Source organism: Trichosurus vulpecula, chromosome 7 (genome assembly GCF_011100635.1).
Source record: "Trichosurus vulpecula isolate mTriVul1 chromosome 7, mTriVul1.pri, whole genome shotgun sequence".
NCBI classification, from domain to species: domain Eukaryota; kingdom Metazoa; phylum Chordata; class Mammalia; order Diprotodontia; family Phalangeridae; genus Trichosurus; species Trichosurus vulpecula.
Genome location: NC_050579.1, coordinates 186,101,652 through 186,124,431, shown reverse-complemented (window position 1 = coordinate 186,124,431; position 22,780 = coordinate 186,101,652). Strand labels below are relative to the sequence as shown.

The 22,780-nt window shown below is 35.3% G+C and overlaps 1 protein-coding gene across 2 annotated transcripts in view; it reads right to left on the bottom strand.

The window, feature by feature from the left end:
* The window catches only part of RARS2 (arginyl-tRNA synthetase 2, mitochondrial), a 58,240-nt gene that overhangs the window by 30,385 nt on the left and 5,075 nt on the right, over positions 1-22,780 (bottom strand). For both annotated transcript variants that reach the window (XM_036768750.1, XM_036768751.1), the window contains exons 3-8: positions 21,766-21,868; positions 19,259-19,342; positions 9,765-9,862; positions 7,296-7,351; positions 6,210-6,293; positions 3,123-3,199 (exon numbers count right to left, since the gene is read on the bottom strand). In XM_036768750.1, coding sequence (XP_036624645.1) covers positions 3,123-3,199; positions 6,210-6,293; positions 7,296-7,351; positions 9,765-9,862; positions 19,259-19,342; positions 21,766-21,868 — 502 coding nt within the window. The remainder of the gene's footprint in view (positions 1-3,122; positions 3,200-6,209; positions 6,294-7,295; positions 7,352-9,764; positions 9,863-19,258; positions 19,343-21,765; positions 21,869-22,780) is intronic.

The window sequence follows — 22,780 nt, the reverse complement described above, 5'->3', positions numbered from 1 at the left end:
AAAGGAAATGCAAATTTCATTTATTTTTTTTTGTTACTTATCAGGTAGTCTTCAAATTAATTTCTAACATTCTGAGTATTCCCAACTTCATGGTTACCCCTCTCTCCAATCATGTTATCAGTGCTGGGTGAGGCCCTACCACCAGGACAAAAGGACAAAGTATTCTGCAATATCAGACAGGTTATTTCCTGACACACCATCAGGAACTGTCAGAAGGCACTTTTATGATTATTGGAAGTCAGTAAAAAGTGTCTTTCTGGTACTACATCCTAGCTCCTTGAATGCATCTCACTTATTCCTTGAGGATCAGAAGAAAACCCTTCATAGGCATTAACTAACTGTATGAAAATTTGAAAACAATGTGGAGACAATAATTCATTTGACTTAAAGGTTATATATAAAGGAATCTACCGCAATCATTTTAAAATGGAAAACTGGTTCTGTAAAGAATTAGCATAAAAATGTAATAACCTGAAGGCTGCCACTTTAAGTGATGAGTTTGCTCTATAATTCTATTCTATAAAACCCCAAGAGCAGCAGGAAGAGAATGAGCCCAGATTTAACCCATCCCTCTAGATTGTTTCATGCCATCTAAAAACAAACAGAAAGGTATAACAGCAGGGCCCCTTCACCTTTTTCATGAATGTTCCCCCTAGAAACTAATTTGTGAAAATGACATTACTAAAAACAACAAATGTTATTCATTATTTTCCCATATTTATAAATGAACAAATACTTCATCCCCTCATATTCTTTATTCACATAATATTCTAATTAAGACCCCTTTATATGTGAAGTGAAATTTAATTAAAGTGTCCTAATTCCACCATGCCTTGAAAAGCAGAAAATGACACAAAATAACACAGAAAGCAACTGATATTTTAAGCTTTGTAATTTTATACCTTGTCATCGACTGTTAGCAAAACTAAAGTATGAGTCTCAAAAAAATCTGAATTTTGGAATTCTTTGTGTGACATAATTACTCTCCCTACGTTATGTTAGACTACATACCTAAAATGTTCCCTTAATAATACAGGAAGGTCTCAATGTGTAGCTATTTTATGATGTGGGTGTTCCCTGTTGGCAAGGATATGTTCAATGGTTACTATTCTCTTTAAAAAGCACTTCTCATCCTCCAAGAGCTTTAAAAGAAAAAAAAGAAAGTAATAATTCCAGAAACTAAAGAAGCATATCTTATTTATAGACAGCTATAAAGATAGGTTATTAATATTTCAACCTCTTGTCTGTCAAAACTCTTAATAGGAAAGGCAGCAAAAATATTTTTACTAATTTGGTAAATAAAAATATAATCACTTATGCACAGTACAGAAACACACCAAAAGAAAAAATTATGAACCTTTAGAGGCATTTGAAAATTAGAAACAACCTTTAGTGTTAAGTTCAACTACACAGCCTGTGGCAGAAAAATTTACCTAACATAAAAAGGAAAAAACTTAAAAACGCAAAACAGTTTTTTAGAATATTCCCCCCCCGCCCCCGTGCACCTTCTAGGTATTCTCAAGTGGATCCTTGTCTGTCCCAGATATATATACCAAATGTTTAAAGTGTTTCTTCCCATGTGGTGCTGAAAAAATGCAGACACTGACCCCAAGGACCTAAAATGGAGAAGCTAGCACTGAAGAGAACCTGGACACAAGAGATTTTACTTGTGGGTCCTAAAGGAAAGGAGAGGAAAGTGAAACTACAAGCTCAACTGGGCAAATGAAGAGATAAACATCACGTAAGGGGACCAGTAGGAAAAAATAAGACAGAAAGCCTGACCTAATAGAGAGTGAAAGAGGGAAAAAGACACACACCAGAAAATGAACACAGACTAAGAGCACATAAAAACAGAATAAAATATTCTCATTCATAGAAAAGTCATGTTTCTTAATTTGTTCAGTGACAAAAAGAGAATTCTCTCTGTCATATGTTTTCTTGTATTTTTCAACTACGGATAGATTATAATTATAATCTTGAAGAATGCTTCACTCATTCTCATTGTGCAAAACACTTTAGCCCTTTGTTTATGGATTAACTGTATGGTGAAGACTGGAAACATGGTTAAGAAAAGGAGCAGAAAACTAAAAATATATCTATCACTTAAAATTATAAACAGCATTTGCTAATAACACAAAGGCAACATTTTTCAATGCTTTAAAACGCACCAGACCAATTTAATTCAATGAACGTTTACTGACTATCTTCCATGGGTGACTTGTTTATGTTAGGTGCTGAAATGATATCCCTGTCCTTATTCTACAGAAGAAACCAGAGGAATAGCTGATGACTACAGAAGTGCTTTCAGTACATTTCTCAATGAATCAAACAACTTCTCAAAAAAAGCCTCATGAATACAGAGTAGGATGTGATGGAGCAAAAAGAGCTCTCTGAAACAGTCTAGAAATCTTTGAGGCAATAGACAATACTTTTAATTTGGATGATGGGTAAGTTGAAGAATTGGTAGGTTTACGATGAGCTATTGGTTATGTATGTAATTACTACGAAAAAAAGTCAAAATTTTAATTAATGCTTTGTCACGCATGAAAGATTTCACAAATAAAGCCCTTCAGTAACCTGCACATCTTCCTCTGAGCAAACTCTAGTATGTCAATAGTCTTCTTATTAAAATTTGATAACCAGTTCTCTCTACAAATTACATTTTACTTATCTGTGTAAGTATTATGTCTGCCTAGTAGAATATAAGCTCTTTAAGGGCAGGGATTATTTCTCCTTTTCTTTTGTACCCACAGTGCCTTGCATATATAAATGATTATTGGATTGAATTAAGTGCCCACTGTGCGCAAGGCACTATGCTAGCTAGGCAATGGAAATATAAGATACCAAAACAAAATCAGAACAGCTCCTGCCCTTAATAAGTTTATATTCAACTTGAGGCATGTAACATTTAAACAGATGATAAAAGGCAGTTTAGGGAGGGAGGAAACACTAACAAGAGTGTATGCATCTATTTGTGAAATCAAGAACAGCTTCATATAGGAGGGAGCATCTAAGCCTTCTACAAAGCTTTTCGGTAGATCTTGGGTCAGGCCAATTTCTGAGGATCTTGCAGGTACAAGTGGTGTTTGGGGAGTGGGGCAAAGATTTTTTTTATAACTTACCTCAAAGAGATGCTGCAAAGGATTAGACTGAAGTTTTTCTTCATAGCCAAACAACTGAAAACCAGTTCCCAAGAGACCTAACATAATGATCAATAAGTGAATATACTGCAAAATGGGATATTAAAGAGCATGTAATCAGAATATATTTCTATGAAAAAGTTCAATCTTTTATACCAAATTAGCATCTTGACACTAAGATGTGACATCAGTATCTTTTAATAATCAGCATTTCTGTATCTCTCCAAAATCTAAGCGAACCAACATAAATCAAACATAAATGCTCAGTATAAATTAATATACAATAATCCTATTCCCATACTTTTTTTTTAGCTTCTCTGAATACCTACACTTACTCTTCATTCTTATCTATCAGATCATCTATGACATGGATAATTACATAAAATTAATTTTTTATTTTACAATGCGTATATATCTCATACATGTATTTATATATGTACACATAATAAAATAAAAGGAACGTTAGGAAGAGGGATAGCCTTAGAAAATTAAAATTCCTTAGTTACTTTCAACATAACTGGGCTAAGGAAATAATTCAAAGCATTCAGAGATAGAGTTCTTGTTCAACCCTACTGAATTAAAAATGTACCTGCTTTTAACCATACGTATGTCCTTTGACTATCTTTCAAATGAGATAATAATATCACTTACCTCCCCAGGGTTGTTGTGATGATAAAATGAGTTATTTGTAAATTACTTTGTAAACCTTAAAGTGATACATAAATCCTTGCTATTATTATTTATATTCTTAGATTTATTGGTCTTAGATTATAAATTCTAGGAGAATAAACACCGTGTCTAAGAAATTACCTTTATATAATGCCAAATGAAAATTCTGCTTCAAATTTCATGCTTAACACCATTAACAAAAACTTTGTTTCTGTATTAATATTCATTTCAACTCTGCCGAAACTGTAATTCTTTCTAATCAAGAGTTATGCTCACAAAAATGAATCTGAATATAAATTATGTAATAAATATGAATCATGGTAGTTAAGGTTTTTAATGCAAAAAAGCAAAGTGTCTTTATAGGAATAAGGGATGAAAAAAACCTTTCTGAAAAGCTGTTTATGTTCAAAAGACATTGTGGTAATAGTAGACTATACTTTTATTCTGAAAACATGTATGTAGTATGAATCCATTTGCAGTAATTTCACAGGAAGCAGTACCTGGGGATTTTTTTTTAATCCATTTGCTTCTAGACCTATAGCAAAATTTTGAAATGAAAGGGGATTGTTATGGTTGATATTCTAAAGCTATCTACTCAGTCATCTGAGAGATGATAGATTATCAGATGTACACTTTTTCACATAAGGTTTGAGTGCTCTAGATATAAGGCATATCCAGGTTGTCCAGGGTAGATAGGATTACAAAAAAAAAGCATACTTTTAAATGAGGCTTTACCAAAGGAATATGCTTTATAAACCAAATGCATTTTTAGTCTGAATATGGGCACCATAGATACACAATACAGTTGTAGTGAGGAATTTGCTAAATAACCAGCAGCTGTCTAGTCCCAGAATAAAAAAAATCGTGACTTGGGATCAAGAGAACAGGGAGAGGTAAACTGCTTGGAACTCTATAAAAGCATAAATGGGAAAAATAAAGACCCTTTAACATTTATTTGTATGTACACATTTATACATATGTACATATGTACACACGTACACACTCTGTATATTAAAAAATTAGCTCTGTGCTTAGAACTGTCTGCAAACTTTCTACAGGGTATGTATGACTAAAACAGACAAAACTACTCTCTTCCACAGTGATGATTATAATGGAAATGCTGACAGATCATTAACTATAGCAGTACTCCAGAGAAGCATTATCATAATAAAATCCTGGAGCTATAATTTGGTACATCATGGTCACATCTTCTATAATAGCTGCTAAATGTCTAATTTGGTCCAGTTAACATAACACATGCTGAGGACAACTGTTGAAATTGGACCATCAAGGCTAGGAGGGAGGCCTGTGACTTGGAGCTATAAGCTGTATTTTGGGCTGCAGGTGGACTGCAAAATGTGGAACATGATCTCTCACTACTCAGCCTGTGAATAATCAGTATACTACAATGAACATTTTTAGTCTGCAAGTTAAAATTTTGATAATCTAAAAGGGTAATGCCTATTCATAACAGGACATTCTGGAGTTAAAATAAAAATTCCTTCCAAAGGACTGTTATCTGAATTCTGTTGTCAAAGGTTCCTATACTTTCACTTTCCTTCCTAAATGCTGAACATATTATACATTTTGTACTTGATAGATATTTCAATCCTATTTTCTTTGTGATGGTTAAGCATTTTCAGAAGTCTATTTTAGAAGACTGTAAACCGGACTCTTGTTGATTTTAATAAACATAGGACCTTATTCATCTTGGCCCTCCCTACTCCATGTACAAGATTACCTGAGTCTTTTCTGGTTCTGAATATTTTTGGAAGAGGAAGTTCCTAGGGCTATTTTACTTCCCATCTTGTTCCCTTTTTAACCTTCGCACTCTCTTTTCCCTGTTGCTTCCCTCTGGCAGTACGGAGGGAAATGGAAAATGGCAGTTCTTTGTCTTAATGCTGACAGGGGTAAATGATACAGTGAGCAGACTCTTTGTGTGATGAGGCATAAAAGAGCTGGGCTGGACAGAATTAAAATGACAGGGGCATGCGGGCTGGAAGCAGAGGTGTGTGCAGAAAAGAAAATGATGGAGAAAAACTGGTGATGGTTACTTATATTCTCTTGGTATAGGAATCTTTACATTTAACTAAGAAATTCGGTAGTAGAAGCCATTTAAATTTTAACAGAAATCTGAATTGTCTGCAAAGACATTGATTTAGACAGAAAAGATAATACTATACAATTTTATTCTACAGATTGTCCATTAACTATAAAATAACATTTTTGTGGGGAAAAAATATGCCTCTCCCAAATCTTAAGTCAAGTAGAAAGGTCTATTTCAGTGAATACATTTTTATTTGTGTTCTTGCAATAAAGTAACAACAAATTAATGAAAACTAAGTCAGGCTTTATTTTACAATAAAATAGGGGGGAAAAAGTAATCCCAAACATACTTACCAAATTGCATGCCCCAATCTCCAAAGTAATTTATCCTTGTTACTTGGTGTCCTAACGCTTCCTTGAGATTTGCTATAAAATTCCCTAGTAATCAATGAAAGTTTTTAATTCTTACCATTGATTCAGGCACAAGACCTTTCTACTTCTCTATAACAAAAGTCTAATGCAGCACATTATTCATTTACTAGAAATTCATCACATGAATTAATTTTTTATTAGCTCATTCATTATACTTTCTATTTATGTGACAGAAACCAAGAAGGAATTAATTTGCACTTTCTTTACATGAATAGAATTTCCCCTATTAGTAGGATTTGTGAACAGAAAATTTAGCAATTACTAAACCAATTTCAGGCAAGGAAGAAGATTCAAAATAGTTATGCTTCTGTTGTGCTCTGTGCAACTTCCACTGTACTGTAAGCAAACTCCCCTTTACCAAGGGCCGACTCACAAACAGATCACTTTACTTTTGAACTCCTACCTTTTGCTGATGGCATTACGGACCTTGCTCTCTCTTCTGAGGAAAGCATTATATAATCCAATGCCTGGAATACTGCAATTCTTCCTTCTGATTTTTTACCCCTAATCTATAGATGGCAGCAAGCGCCATTATTTCTAGCTATTAACCTGACAGTAATAGAAGCATCAGTGTCAAAACTGATGTTTAGATTTTAAGAAGACAACTACAATAATACAAATACAAAGGAGAAAGCTGGTTAGTCAGAAGGTCATATAAACGACTAGAGGAAAGGAGGCCAAAATCAAAAACAAAGAAGTAACAAAAACCAAAATATTCATAGCAGCATTCAGTGGTAGCCAAGAAATCAAAACCAAAGTTTGGGCTGCATTAACAGAAGTATAGTGTAAAGATTGAGGAAGATCAGTTACATTGCACTTGCACATATCAGACCAAAGCTAGAATCCTGTCCTCTGTTTGGTCAACTCACTAACTTTTTCATTTAATCTTTCAGTATAAAACACATTTTAGCCTCAATTGTACATCTTATTGAATATCAAGTCAGATAAATGAGCACTGGCGGTAATTTTGACTTCTAGCATAGTCCCAAAATCACCTTTAGCACTCACCTATGATTGTAGAACGCAAATGTCCAACATGAAATTTTTTGGCAACATTAGGCGAACTGCAAAAACAAAAACAAAAAACACACAACACTACAAGAATTATATTCCTGTGCAAAGTTTAAAAAATGTAAAGGGTAAACACTAATACAGCTGGTGGGGCTGCAAACTGATCCAACCATTTTGGAGAGCAATCTGGAATTATGCCCAAAGAGTTATAAAACTGTGTGTATACCCTTTTCACCCAACAATACCACTATTAGGTCTGTTTCCCAAGGTAATTATGGAAAAAGGAAAACTATCTCTATGTTTTAAAACATTTATAACAGCTCTCTCTGTGGTGGCAAAGAACTGGACACTGAAGGGACGTCTATCAATTGGGGGCAGCTAAACACATTGTGGTATGATGGTGAAATGATGAGCTTGATGATCTTACAAAAACATGGATATTATTTGCAAGAAATAATGAAGAATAAAATGAGCAGAACCAAGAGAATGCTGTAGACCGTAAAAGCAATAGTGTTTTAAGAACAACTTTGAGCGAATAAGTCATTTTGACTGTTGCAAATACCCAAATTAACTAACAAAGGACATATGAAGGTAGATGCTATCCGCATCCAGAGAAAAAACTGATAAACAAAAGTATGTATATAATGATTTTACATATATATATATACACACACACACACACACACATATATACATACACACACACACACACACACACACATTGCTTCTAATAGTAGCTATCTTTGAGGGGGGAGAGGAAAAAGGGAAAAAAGAAATTTACACAATAATTTTATTACATATTTAAAAGGAACAGCAAGTTGTACATAATAGATTTGTAGTTCCACGTAACATCATCTTTTTAAAAAATTTTACCACGTTATGAAAATGCTTTTTTAATTCCATAAATTAGAAATAAATAAAATTTAAAACAGTGAAATGAACAGAACCAAGAGAACACTGTACACAGTAACAGCAATATTGTTCAAAGAATAATTGTGAACAACCAAGTTATTCTGAGTACTATAAATACTCAAATCAACTATAAAGGACCTATTAAGGAAGATGCTATCCATCTCCAGAGAAAGAACTGATACACACAAGTATGCATAGCATAGTTTTATGCATATTTATAAATCTGTGTTAAATGGTGGCCTTCTCTCATGCAAAGTGGGGAGGAAGACAGTTTGAAACTTAAAATATAACAAAAAAATTTAAATTAAATTAAAAACAAAAAAATGTAAAGGGTTTTTGGGAGGAACACTAGGCAGCTTTAGGAAAATGTCAACCAGGCAAAGGTCAGGGAGAAACAATGATTTTTAATAAAAAAGAACCTACTAGTTATGAGGTGACACCATTAATCACAATATTACATGTACCTAGCTAAAATCATGGTCTAATACAAAATGGAAAAAGATTATTTTAAGCAGAAATAAGGTAGCAAAATAGAAGACTGGTGTGATGATTAGAATCAAAAGAATGCGAAAATCAGAGATGACTTGTCATTGTGAAGTCCCAGCACTTTCAAGGGAAGAGGATTATTCTGACATTTAAATAGCCCTTTTGAAATATATAACTCCTAAAGATGGAATGGGTTATTTATCCAGGTTCCAGTATCAACAGAATGGAGTAATCCATGGAACCCTCTATTTCCCTTTCTTTGATTCCTTATTTACTAAGCAGTTTTCTGATTTGCTAAGGCTCTGATTAGAGGCTAGTCATTTTCCCAAAATCAGGTTTGTATAATACTTGAGTGTGGCCTAGTTTTTCCTTTCAAAGAACTCGCATTTTAGGAATGTGGCTTATATTCAATGGCTACTGTTTTTTAAGTCCTCCCACAGAAACACTAACTTAAAAACCTAATTGTCTATATAGCATTTTTTGACTTTCTGAATACAAAAATAAGAATTTGCCACTGCTATTCTTTATATGTTACAGAAATAAAACCAACATGTACAGTGATTTTTTTTGTTATTGAACTATGTCTCATGGCCAACCATCTACTGGTAGGGCACTCTCTTCTCTCAGGTTGTTTAAAAATAGACCACAAACACTGCTGTAAGGATAACTACTCAGATTATTTAAAATAACAGAACATAATCCAGGCTAACATTTTATCGACTTCACACAAAGCTTTGTACTCTTAAGAGTTTAAAATTCTTAGCAAGTTAAAGCGACACATATGTCTCAAAAGGTTGCTGTGCAAAGTGACATTCTTTTACTAAGAAAACAAATGATAGTTTATTTAAAAGAGACAAAGAATGTTCTAAATAGTGTACAAATCTCTGGACTGGTTATCTATAAACTCATGTCTTAGATAATGCACTATGACCTCAAATTCTAATTTCTTTGCTTTTGAGCTTCTTCAACTGCAAAATGATGTAAGAATAGTTAATGTTTGCAAAGCACTAATCTAAAAAGTACTTTCTCAGACAGTTATATGAACTGGTATTAAGCATATGTACTCACCTAAATTCAACCAATACCTTCTTCTGGCGAAGACCAGAAAAAAGTTCACTTTTTAATCCATAATTTGCACCATCTTCAAATACTTGTTGTAGCACTGTCTAAAAAGTAAAGGAAAGTAGAATGTAATTTTTTAAAAAGCACTGTGAAAAACTGATTGTAAATAATTATCTTATTATTCAATAGAGAATTGAAATTTCTCCATGGAAATCTCTACCTTCAGGAGCTTACAAAAGCTAAACACTGGGAGCAAAGGCTCAAAGATGAATCCAAGGTTGAGAGCTTGGATGAATAGGATGCTGGTAACATCAAGAAATATAAAGAAGTAAAGTAGAAGGCCAAGTATTTTGGAGGAAGAGAAGAACCATAATTTTGGATATGTTGAATTTGAGGTGGGGTGGAACGGACAGGTGGGAAGTCCAAATAAAGAAAACCAGGAGGCAGCAGGAAATATAAGACTAAATCTATGGAGAAGAGACTGGAGTTGGGATATAGAGATTTCGGAGTCATGTGAATGTGATAATTTATATTATATGAGTCAAGAGACAGAATGTAGAGGGAGAAAGGGGCAGACAAAAGAACTTGGAAGAGTTAAGAATAGACAATGAAAGTATCTTGGGGGCTGAAGAAAGAAGTGGGTATTCAAAAGGATGAGGTAGTCAATAGCGTCAAATGCTACAGTTCAAGGAGAATAAGGTCATTATCAGAGAGCAGTTTTAGTAGAGTGCTGTGACAGAAGCCAAATTATAATCTTTATATAAGGCATATTTTCTCTTAATATAGAGTTTGATTTAAGATAGATTTTTCTGGGCAGTGTGGGACAGTATTGGACTTGAAGGAGACAGCTGAGTTCATATTCTATCTTCAATATACATAAACTGCCTCAATTTTTCATCTCTAAAATGGTGAGATTTAGACCTGTAGCACTGACCACACATGGTGGTTAAGGATCAGATGAGACAATGCATGTAAAATATTTGGAAAGTTTAATGCTACATAAAGCATAAGAAGAACCTTAGAGGTCATCCAGTCCAACACACTCATTTTAAACATCGATCAGGAAACACAGAAGGGTCCAGGGAAGCTATGTGCTGCCCAAGGTCACACTGGTAAGTAATAAGTACATCCAGGAATCAAGCCAAGGTCCTTTAACTCCAAATCCAGCACAAAATATTAGCTAGTACATACCAGATCTTAAATTATATTATAAAGCAGCAATCATCAAAACTATTTGGTACTGGCTAAGAAAGAGTGGTGGATCAGTGGAATAGGTTAGGTACACAAGATACAGTAGTCAATGACTATAGTAATCTACTATTTGATAAACCCAAAGACCCCAGCTTCTGGGATAAGAATACACTATTTGAAAAAACTGTTGGGAAAACCGGAAAATACTATGGAAGAAACTGGGCATAGATCAACATCTTACACTGTAGACCAAAATAAAAGTCAAAATGGGTACATGATTTAGATATAGAGACTGATACTATAAGCAAACTGAGAGAGCAAGGAATAATTTACCTGTCAGATTTATGAAGAATGGAAGAATTTATGACCAAACAAGAGATAGAGAACATTATGAAATGCAAAATGGATAATTTTGATTATATTAAATTGAAATGTTTTTGCATTAAAAAAAGCCAATGCAACCAAGATTAGGAGGGAAACAGAATATTAGGAAAGAATTTTTACAAACATATCTCTGATAAAGGCCTCATTTCTAAAAAAATTTAGAGAATTGAGTCAAATTTATAAGAATACTCATCATTCCCCAATTGATAAATGGTCAAAGGATATGAACAGGCAGTTTTCAGAGGAAGAAATTAAAGCTATCTATAATCATATGAAAAAATGCTCTAAATCACTATTGATTAAAGAAATGCAAATCAAAACAACTCTGAGGTACCACATCACACCTATCACATTGGCTAACATGACAAAACAGGAAAATGACAAATGCTAGAGAAGATGTGGGAAAACTGGAACACTAATGCATTGTTGGTGGAATTGTGAACTGATCCAACCATTTTGTAGAGCATTTTGGAACTATGCCCAAAGGGTTATAAAAATGTGCATACCCTTTGACCTAGCAATATCACTTCTAGGGCTCTATCCTAAAGAGATCGTAAAAATGGGAAAAGGGCCCACATGCACAAAAATATTTATAGCAGCTCTTTTTGTGGTGGCCAAGAATTGGAAATTGAAGGGATGCCCATCCATTGGGGAATGGCTAAACAAGTGATTTTATATGAATGTAATGGAATACTATTGTACTATAAGAAATGATGAGCAGGCAGACTTCAGAAAAATCTGGAAAGACTTATATGAATTGATGCTGAGTGAAATGAGCAGAAACAAGAGAACACTGTACAAAGTAACAGCCACATTGGGCGATGACCAACTTTGATAGACTTAGCTCTTCTCAGCAATGAAAGGATCTAAAGACAACTCCAAAAGACTCAAGATGGAAAATGCTATCCACATCCAGAAAAAGAACTATGGAACATTAATGCAGATGGAAGAACACTATTTGCTCTCTTTTTTTTCTTTCTCATGGTTTCTCCCATTCATTCTAATTCTTTTCTTCTTCACACGACTAATGTGAAAATATGTTTAATAAGAATGTATATGTGCAGCCTTTATCAGACTGCATGTCTTAAGGAGGGGGGAGGGAGATGGAGAAAATTTAAAACTCAAAGGCTTATGGAAGTGAATGTTGAAAACTAAAATTAAATAAATTAATTTAAAGAAAAAGATGTTAGCTAGCATCATTGTGTTTCCTAATCCTTAGGCATCTATTCCTACCTTTATGTTAATAACTTAAAAGTCTTACACAATTTAAGATATGGCCATTATAAGAATTTGTTTTGCTTGACTGTGCATATTTGTTACAAGGTTTTCTTTCTTTTTTTTCCAGTTGGGAAGATGATGTATGGGGGTGGGAGAGAAAATAAATCCCTGGTAACTGAAAAAAAAATAAAATCAACATGTACTTTAAAAAAAATAAACTCAAGGTCTTATTTGATGGTGTTTTAATGAAATCCTAACAGACAAACAACATATAGACTTCATTCAGAGTCAAACCTGAGTTCAGGTCCTCATCACCTCTTATGTGGACTACTGATATACCCTCCTACTTAGTCTCTCTTGCCTCAAAACTCTCTTTTCTTCAACCCCTCCAGCTATCAAAACGGTATTTTTAAAACAAAGATCTGACCATGTGACCATTCTGTTCAAAAAGCTCCAGTGGCTCCCTATTGCCTCTAAAAATGAGGCCCTAGCCTATATTTCCGGACATACTACTCCTCTTCATGTATTCTATGTAGTGCCACATATGATGTTATTTCTCACACATACTATCTCTGGTCTCTCTGCCTCTGTTCAGGCTGTCTCCCAACCCTGGAATGCATTCCTTTCTCAACTTTTACAATCTCTAGCTTACTTCAAAGTGTAACTGAAAAAGCACCTCCTCCTACAGCAGACTTTTCCTGATGCCTACAGCTACTAGTACCTCTCTACATCCAGAACTACCTAATATTTACTTAGTACATGTTTTGTATTTACTTATGGACATATGTTATTCCCTTTCCCCAACAGAAAATAAGCTCCTTGAGGGCAGGAATTGTTTTACCTTTGTCTTTGAATACCCAGTATATAACACCGTGCCTGGCCCACAGCAGGTATTTCATAAATGCTTATTGATTTGAGATGACAGTCAAAGCAGAATTTGAGACTGTTTTTAGCAATACACTGGTACATTTCACCATGAAATGAATGTAATCTTCATAACTTTTTTTATTGAGTCCCCATGATAAAGCCTAAAAACAAATGGCAACAAATGGAATGCATACTGATTACACAGGGGAAAAATGGGAGGGAGGAGGGGAATTTTTATAGAAACTCAAAATGCATTTCCATATGTTTTCTTAAAGTACAGGCAACTTATCATGTGGAACTTCATGGTTCATAAAATTCCATTTTATTTTCCTAATGATAATAATGGAATATATCTACGTAGAGTATGTCACTAATTAGGTGATCATCAGAATAAGCATAATAGCACATAAAAAGAGACTAGAAACCACACCTCTGGATTCTACCAGTATAGAGGCTAGGCACTGTTATTAAGGAATCATGAGTAAAGAAGGAAGGACTAAGCTGCCATTGCTGAGGCATCAGGCAGTAGAGATGCTCAAGGGCCTTCATTACATTAGATTTTTCTCTTCTAGCTAGACAATGAACCAACCTAGTCATCATAGTGGGAGGAGTTCTCCATCTGCTCTGTGCCAGCAGCATGACTGAAAAAATTGTGCTATCAAACCTTAAGTGATCACTGAGGTACAAAAGCAACTGGTAGCTTTTCATTATTATCATTCTAAATCTGAAGTCATACTATCAAAAAAATAAGCATCAAATCTGCTCCCCTCAGGTGACTGCATAAGAAAAAAATTCTAGCCTAAAACTTCCCTGGCTAGGCAAATGGAAATAAAGACTAAAAATAGAGTTATGCTTAGGTGCATTTTCACAGTTAAGGTATCAGTTGCATGTGTTTATATTATAATCTTTACTATGTTTATTATATTATTTCAAAGTAATGGGATTTTGTTGATATGGGCACCCCTTCTAGTGATATCACAATTCTTCTATGACTCAGTAAATTGTTTTAGAGCTTTGAAGGGAGCCGACTGAACTCAACCTGGATGGTTTCTGAACAACAGATATGAAGTCCTAATACCTGAAGCATCTTTAGCTTGTAGCCCTTGCCAGGGCTTGTACTCCAGTCCCTCCCAAACATCAAGCCTCAGAACAGGACTCTTGCAAAGGAAGCTTATCCATAAAGGGTGTTGGCCATATGCGGGGTTGTTGTTGTGAGGATCAAATGAGATATTATTTGTAAAGCACTTAGCACAGTGCCTGGCACACAGCTGGCATTATTTAAATGTTAAGCCCTTTCACTCCCTCTCCCTCACTGAGTAGTGAGGATCAAATGACATGTTATTTGTATAGCATTCAGCACAGTGCCTGACACTCTGTAGGCTTTATAGAAATGTTAATTCTCTTCCCTTTCCCTTCCTCCCTGCTCTGTGCCCCTCCCCAGTCATGACCCACTAACTCTACCCCATCCATTGTTTTTGAGAAAAGTCCATTTATGTGGCACATAAGGAAACCAACCAACAACTAGACATGTATTAAGAGTCTACTATGTACCAGGGACTGTGCTAAGTGCTGGGGATAAAAAAGAAGCAAAAGACAGTTCCTGTCCTCAAGGGGCTCACAATAAAGCAATATATACAAACAAGCTACATACTGGATGAACAGGAAATAATCATCAGACGGAAGGCACTAGAATTGAGAGGGGCTTTCGGGAAAAGATGAGACTTAAAGAAGTCGGTAGGTAGAGTTGAGGAGGGAGTGTTACAGGAATGGGGGACAGCCAGAGAAAATACCCAGAGCTGATAGATGGTGTCTCATTTGTTGAAGAGCTTGGAGGCCAGTGTCACTGGATCAAAGAGTACATGCCAGGGAATGAAGTGCAATAAAACTGGAAAGGTAGGAGGTAGCCAGGTTATGAACGCCAAACAGAGCATTTTGTATTTGGTCCTGGGGACAGTAGGGGGCCACTACTGTTTACTGAGTAGGGTGGTGATATGGTTGGACTTATGTTTAAGGAAAACCACTCAGTGGCTGAATGGAGAATAGACTCGAGTGGAGAGACTTGAGGCAGACAGATCCATCAGCAGGCTATTGCAACAGTCCAGGTGTAAGGAGATGAAGGCCTGCACTAAAGTGGTGCCAGAGAAGAGAAAGGGGCGTATATGAGAGGTGCTGAAAACATGGAACTGACAGGCCTTGCCAACAGATTGGATAAGGAGAGTGAAACAGTGAAGAGTTGAGGAGGAGTCCCAGGTTATGAATCTGAGAGACTGGGAAAACAGTGTTACCCTCAAAAGTAATAGGAAAGGTAGGAGGGGCACAGGGCTTACAAGGAAAGATAATGACATGTTAGACATGTTAAATTTAAAATTGTCTACTGGACATCCAGTTAGAGATGTCTGAAAGGCAGCTGAAGTTATGAGATTGGAGGTCAGAAGAGAGGTTGGGGCAGGATAGGCAGATTTGTGAATGTCAGCATAGAGATGGTAATTAAATCCATGGGAACTGACAAGACCATGTAGTGAGGTTGTATGGAGGGAAAAGAGAAGAGGGCCTAGGACAAAACCCTGAGGGACACCTACAGTTACAGGGAATTAACTAGAGGAGGATCCAACAAAGGAGATTGAGAAGGAGTTGTCAGATACATAGGAGAACCAGGAGACAGTAGTGTCCCTAAAACGTAGAGAGAAAAGGAAGAGAAGGTGATCAACAGTGTTAAAGGCTCCAGAAAGGTCTGGGGGAATGAGGACTGAGAAAAGGTCATTGGATTTTGTAAATAAGAGAATGCTGGTAAGTTGGGAAAGAGCATTTTCAGTGGAATGATAGAGTTGGAAGCTAGATCAAAAGGGGTTTAAGAGGGTGTAAGGAGAGAAAGGAAAAGTTTCTTCGTAATTGGAAGGTACATTAGAAGGGTAGCTCTGTAATGTAAATTCTGACAAGACAAAGCAATTTCATCTCTAAATTTGTATCAGGAGATGCTAGGTCTTACCTCATTTGTGATTAACTTTCTGGCAGCAGGATATACACTTTTAGGTATTTTTCCCCAGGTGGGGATGATCCCTTTCCCCTAGATCCCTCGAGAATAATGGACTATACATTTTCAAGACACCTGGTCAGTTAAAATAGTCTCAGTAAAGTTTTTCCTCTGTAGGAAAGTAGGTGGCCCAGCTGATACAGCCCTGGGTCTGGAACCAAACCTGTCAAGTGCTTAGGAGCTGTGAGGTCCTTGAAGAAGTCACTTAACCTACATGTCTGAGTTTCTCTACCTGTAAATGTTAATGATAACAGCACCTACTCCCCAGGATGTGAAGAGCAAATGAGACAATACTGTTTGTAAGCACTGACTGGAGCACAGTGTCTGGCACACAGGAGGCCCTATGCAAATGCTAGCTGCTGCTATTATTTGTCTTCTTTGTTAAAGGCTAATGGACCCACACCAAAATCAAACACACAACTTCAGCTACATTTTTAGGTGACTGGCAAAGATGTGTTCTTAAGCACTTGGCAATGGCAGCCTAACGTAACTGCAACTCTAATAAGCATACTCTTGGCTACCTGTGCAGCCAAATAAATTCTAATAGGCTATTTCTTTAATATCTGACTAAATAAGAAAATGGAAGTAGGTACCATAAGCAGAAGCAGCAGAACACACTAATCTTTTGAGTTCAATCCTGATCAGTAATTGAGCAGAAAAAAAAATTCTGTCTCATTGGATCTTTTATGAGCAATGCCAACTACAGAAGGAATACAGTCTACAATGTCTTGAGGCTAATTCCTTTAAGTGACACCTCAAATGAATTAGTTGTATCAGATTGAGTCAACAGCCACAAAAGGGCCTCCCTTCAGATATATTTCACCTTTAAAAAAAACAATATTTGTTAACATTCTAATGAAGAATACTTTACTTAATGGTAACTGACTTATTTGAAAAACAAAGATTTTATTAAGTTACATATATATACATGTGCATATATATATATATATACATGTGCATATATATATATATATATATATATATTAAAGGTATGCTATTTGAGTAAGGAGTCTGATTAGAATAAATTAAACAGTAATTTTGGTGCTTATTGATTATTAGCTGAGTATATTATGCCACAAGAGACAAAATATTCCAATATCAGGAGGGGGGAAAAATCCCCAATATTCCCCTGTTCAATACACACACACACACACCTTACTATATACATAGAATAGTCACCACTCTGAATCAAATGACAAGTGCACATCAACAAAAAGACCAAAGAATGAAAATAAGGTCAACATAAAGTTGTCAAAAACTAATTTGAAATTTCACTCAGCCATCATAAAATACAGGTATTACTCAATACGAAAGAGCTGCAAAGCAAAATTTCATTAAACACCATTTTCGCATTTTAAAAAAAAAAAGAAGAAAAGGGAATGTGGTTCTTTATTAAGTATTTTGCAAGTGGCAAAGGAAACTGAATACTTCCAACAAAAACTGCTTAGCTCTACTCCTGGAAGCTCTGGCTTGGATAAATGGATGATTCCTTTAGAATTACTAAATGTGGGAAAAATTGGTTATATTTTATCTGAAGATGAAAACATTGCTAAGTCCAAATTAAATTTCTAGCCTGACTGTTTTTTGACTTCTTAATTCCTGAAGATCAAAACCTCTCAGTATAGGTTTCGGAATCTTGGAGGGGAGGGAATTGTTTATTGCCTATCATCAGTATAACACTATTCTAGGCACTAGGGAGGAGGCATTACACCGAAGTATTTTGTAATTTGCTCCTCTGCATATGTCTTTTTTTTTTTTCTAAGCACAGTCAGCATGGAGTGATGCCACCTTAAAATTCTTAAAAGGTTATCACTCCAAAAAAGTATTACTCCCAGATGTCCTGGAACATGAAGGACAAATCAAACAAGACTATATCAAGAGGCCAGCAAATTGTAGATGCTCTAAAATAGTGGTTCTCAAACTGTGAGCCAAATAATTATATTTCAATAGGTTCATGAATCTACTGTGAATCCATAAATAAGTATACATACCTTCTGTAGAGTGATGCATGCTTTGCACAGAAATAGGTTACTACTTTTTGATGCTATACAGATACTACTGACTAATAAGATATCAACCCATTTAGAAATTTTACTGAATTAAGGATTTTGTCATATATTTTCTCAATCAACAAGTACTAATAGAATGACTATTGTCATGAAAAAGCCCAAAATGATGTCTCCTATCTCTGAAGCCTGGGCAGTTATATAGTTGAAACAGAACTAGATTTGAGAGTCCTGCTTCTATCACTTAATTATGGACAAATCACTTCACTTCTCTGGGCTTCAGTTTCCTTATCTGTTAAAAAAAAAGAGGGGGTGAATTAAATGGCTTTTAAAGTTCAGTCCAAGTCTACTCTATGATTCTATGATATTATTTATTACTCGGACCAAACAATTTTGTATATGATCACACATTGTCTTGTACTGCCTTTAATGTGTTAAATGAAATCCAGTTTCTTCAATCAGAATGTAGGTTCCCAGAAGGTAGATACTTTTTACACCTCCCTTGTGTCTTCCATAGTGCCTAGCGTAGTGATAGCTTGTACTTACATTATCTGCATATATGTTGTATCTCCTCAGTAAAATGTAAGCTCCTTAAGGGCAGAAACTATTTCATTTTTGTCTCAGCATCTGGCATGTAACAGGTGCTTAAAAAACACTTACTGAACTGAATCAAGCTGTTGAAGAGTAAATAATCAATATAAGCTTCCATATGAATTACAAAAGATTCCATCTCAGAAGAGTTTCCATGATTGGAGAATGCCTTTCACCTAAATTATAAAATATAAAACATCAACAATTCTTACCTTTGTTAGCAGCTCCCTGTTTATTTTAAAGTTTACTGTCCCTGGTCCAGTGCTGATTTCACTCACTACGGTATCACATTTTAGCTGAAGATACAAATAGATTAAATCAAATATTACGTGAAAAGAGACCTATTCAGTCTTAAGATCAGAACAGCTGTTTCCTTTGCAAGGGCACCCAGTGAATTTTCTTTTTAGTCAATGCATTTTGCCTCTATTCTCCTACTGTTTCTTATTCTATACCCAAACAAACTCTTTCCAGGTTCCCTTCCTTTGTTTATCCCTTTCATCACTTTCTGTCTACTCTTACATTCTGGAATATTGTCCCACTGAAGGACTCCATTCTTCTTTGAAATTCTAAATAGTAGTGAGATGTTGACTTGCCATCACAACACTCCATTTATTCTGACATACAAATTTTACACATTTTATTTCTATCTGAGCATCACAAGGCATGTAGTTTCATGTTAAGCATTTACATTTATGCACATAATGCAAATAATTTAGCTGGTATTTAGACAGTTATCTTTTTCTATGTGTCAGTTCTCTGAGACTCCTAAGAACAAGTTCCTCAAATTGTGCATGTTTTTAATTTATTAAACGTATATGAATAAAGAGACCTGATGATATGCAGCTTAAGGAACTTAAGGAAAAGGCAAATGTCACTGTGAAACCACCAGCCATAATTTTTGAAAAATAATGTGCCTACAAGGCTTAAGATCCTGCATGCACATGAATGCACATAATGTAAAACATTGAGTTGATGTTCAGACAATTATCCATATTTTTTCTATATATCTGTTCATAATGATGTCTAAAATGATCAGTTCCTTGAATGATACATCTTACTTGTTATGTATGTTAACATACTAACTGCATTCAGAAAACAGGAGTGGATGATATAAACGTGGGGAAATTATGAAACTAGTTGATATTGCTGCAGAGCCACTAGTCATTATTTCTGCGAAATCATGGGTGTAAGGGATCAAAAAAGGACAAATGTTGCATGTAATGGTGAGCAAAGAAGGTAACTGAATCCTAAGCTGAACTAATATTATAGCATCCAAAAACAGGGGATGTAATAGTCTCAACTACACCACCAGGCCCCATGAGAAAAAAACTGGCCAATGGAAGTCTCAGTATGGGGGAAGAGGTATCAACGATTATAATATAAAGAAAAAAACATCACTAGAATGTTTTGTTTCTTTAATTGTTTTATAAATAAAGACTGGAGAATGATTAGCCTAAAGATTAAAAAAAAAAGACTTCAAACATTATTAAGGTCTTCAAATATCTGAAGGGAAATCCCAGGGCAAAGGACTAGACTTCTTTTGCTTGCCACAAGACAACAAAACCAGGAACAATGCGTAGAAGTTGCAGAGAGAGATTTTATTTCATTTCACCCTAACAAACATTCACTAAATGGTTACTGGGTGAATGTAAGGCATTGTGTTTGGTGAAAACAAAACAATACTTCTCTGAAAGGAACTTACATTCTAATTAGACTTTAAAATAAAAATTTTTAAAAGCTTTGTTTTTATTTTGGCTTGACTAAAAGGAAAATTTCTTCACAGAGTTGACTACATGCAGAAGACTCTCCCTTAGGAGGCATGAGGTCTTCCAGCAGATGGAGGTTGGAGATCACCTGTCAGGGACGCTGTAAAAAGGGATTCACACTTCTATTACAGGTTAACCTAGATAAGACCCCAAGTCCTTTCCCACTCTAAGAGTCTAATTTCTTTGGCTATGGATGTCTTTTCTAAAAAGAGTTTGGCTTAGGTTACAAAAAAAACTGTTAATTATTTGCAGGACTATATTATCATCTTAGTTATCCTTCATTAGATAAATCATCTTAATGTTCTATTATAAACCATCTCCTGCTCCAGTTCTCCCCTGCTTCACTTGTAATAAACTTGTTAACAGATTTGATCTAACTTTACATTCTGATACCACTACACTGACAACTTACATTTGGTCATTCATCACTCTCATGTTTTTTTTCCAGCTACTAAACAAACTTTGGCTGTTAGGAGTAAAACAGACTTATTAAATCATACAAGTTATTTCCAACTATTTTCTATCAACATCTAATCATTTTCTTTTCATTTTATGATCATCTTGATCAAGAGCTATTTTAAAATTGTCATCTACTGCTCCAATTTATCCACCTCATTCTGCATTTTAAATACATTCTCCTAAATATTCAGAAGTCTGCCCAGATTCAAATAATCTGTAAATTTAATTAATACTCTAGAGTCATCCTCCAAATATTTAGCCAGAAAATTAAAAGATGCTGGATCAAGAGCAAATCTTTTATATGATTTGAAAAATAATCATAGTTTTACAGTAAAGTTTTAAAATGAAATCAACTTAAATTGGTCAACTTTGTTTGGACAATGATCACTATAAATGCATGATTGATATGAGATAGTCTGTTTACTATATTTTTTTTTAAATCCAGTAATAAACTTGATATCTAATCAAAGAAAGACAATTAGGTGTTAAAGTACCTTCTCTGCTAGTCTTTGAGCTTGAGCTTGGATATCTGGTTTTGAGTGATCACTGTTGCTCTCCAGCACAGAATGTACAGAAAGTTGGAAATCAGCCACTTCTCTAAAAAAACAAAGGGAATAAAATTGTTTCTTCCTATAAAAAAAATTCACAGGAATTCTAAAGGCCTATGAGTATTTTCCATTTCCAACTGCTATTTACAATTTTAAAAAGCTTTTACATCAAGCAAAATAAATAAAGCTATTCTGTATCTGTATTGTACTTTTTGCTCCTCCCCCCCACCCTGCCCAATAATCCCATGCCTATTATTTGAAATCCTGCAGTATTCCAGAGAGTTAGGCAGGGCAAATATTATTATTCTCACTTTACAGATGAAAAAACAGCTTTCAAAAGGTGCAGGAACCAACAAGGGAAAAGTCTATTCTGTATCTGATTCTCACAAAGGGAAGAACTGGTTGCTAGAGTAGAAATGATGGCAATGTTGGGAGAGAGGAGCCTGGATGTTTCAGGATATTACAACAGTATTGCTTCTTGTCCTCTGGGAGAATGATAGCAACTGGTAGATAGCTCAGCCAGTATAGCGGTATCTTCAGAACACAAAAGAAAAGAGAAAGGACTCCAGCACGATGGTTAGATCACCTGTGAGCTCAGTATGGAAAAGCTGTATAAGCCCAAGCTGAAAAGGCATCAAAGGCCTTTACTCCAAGTCAGTGGGGGCAGCATGCACACTAATGAAATCAACACAATACTTAAGAGATCCAAGTATATTTTTCATACATATACTGGAATATCTGTACAGGCTTGGATGTGTTTCAACACAATATGACAGATGTTATGCTGAGGAAGGTGTCAAATTACATTATCTCTAAGGCCCTGTTTAGCTCAGATCCTTACACCAAACTTCCCCAGAGAAAAGTGGGGTGGGAGTGAGGGTGAAGAGATACTATATTCTAGACAGCACCAGTACTTCAGCCTACCAGAATTTGACAACTGGAAGCCCTCGATATACTCTGG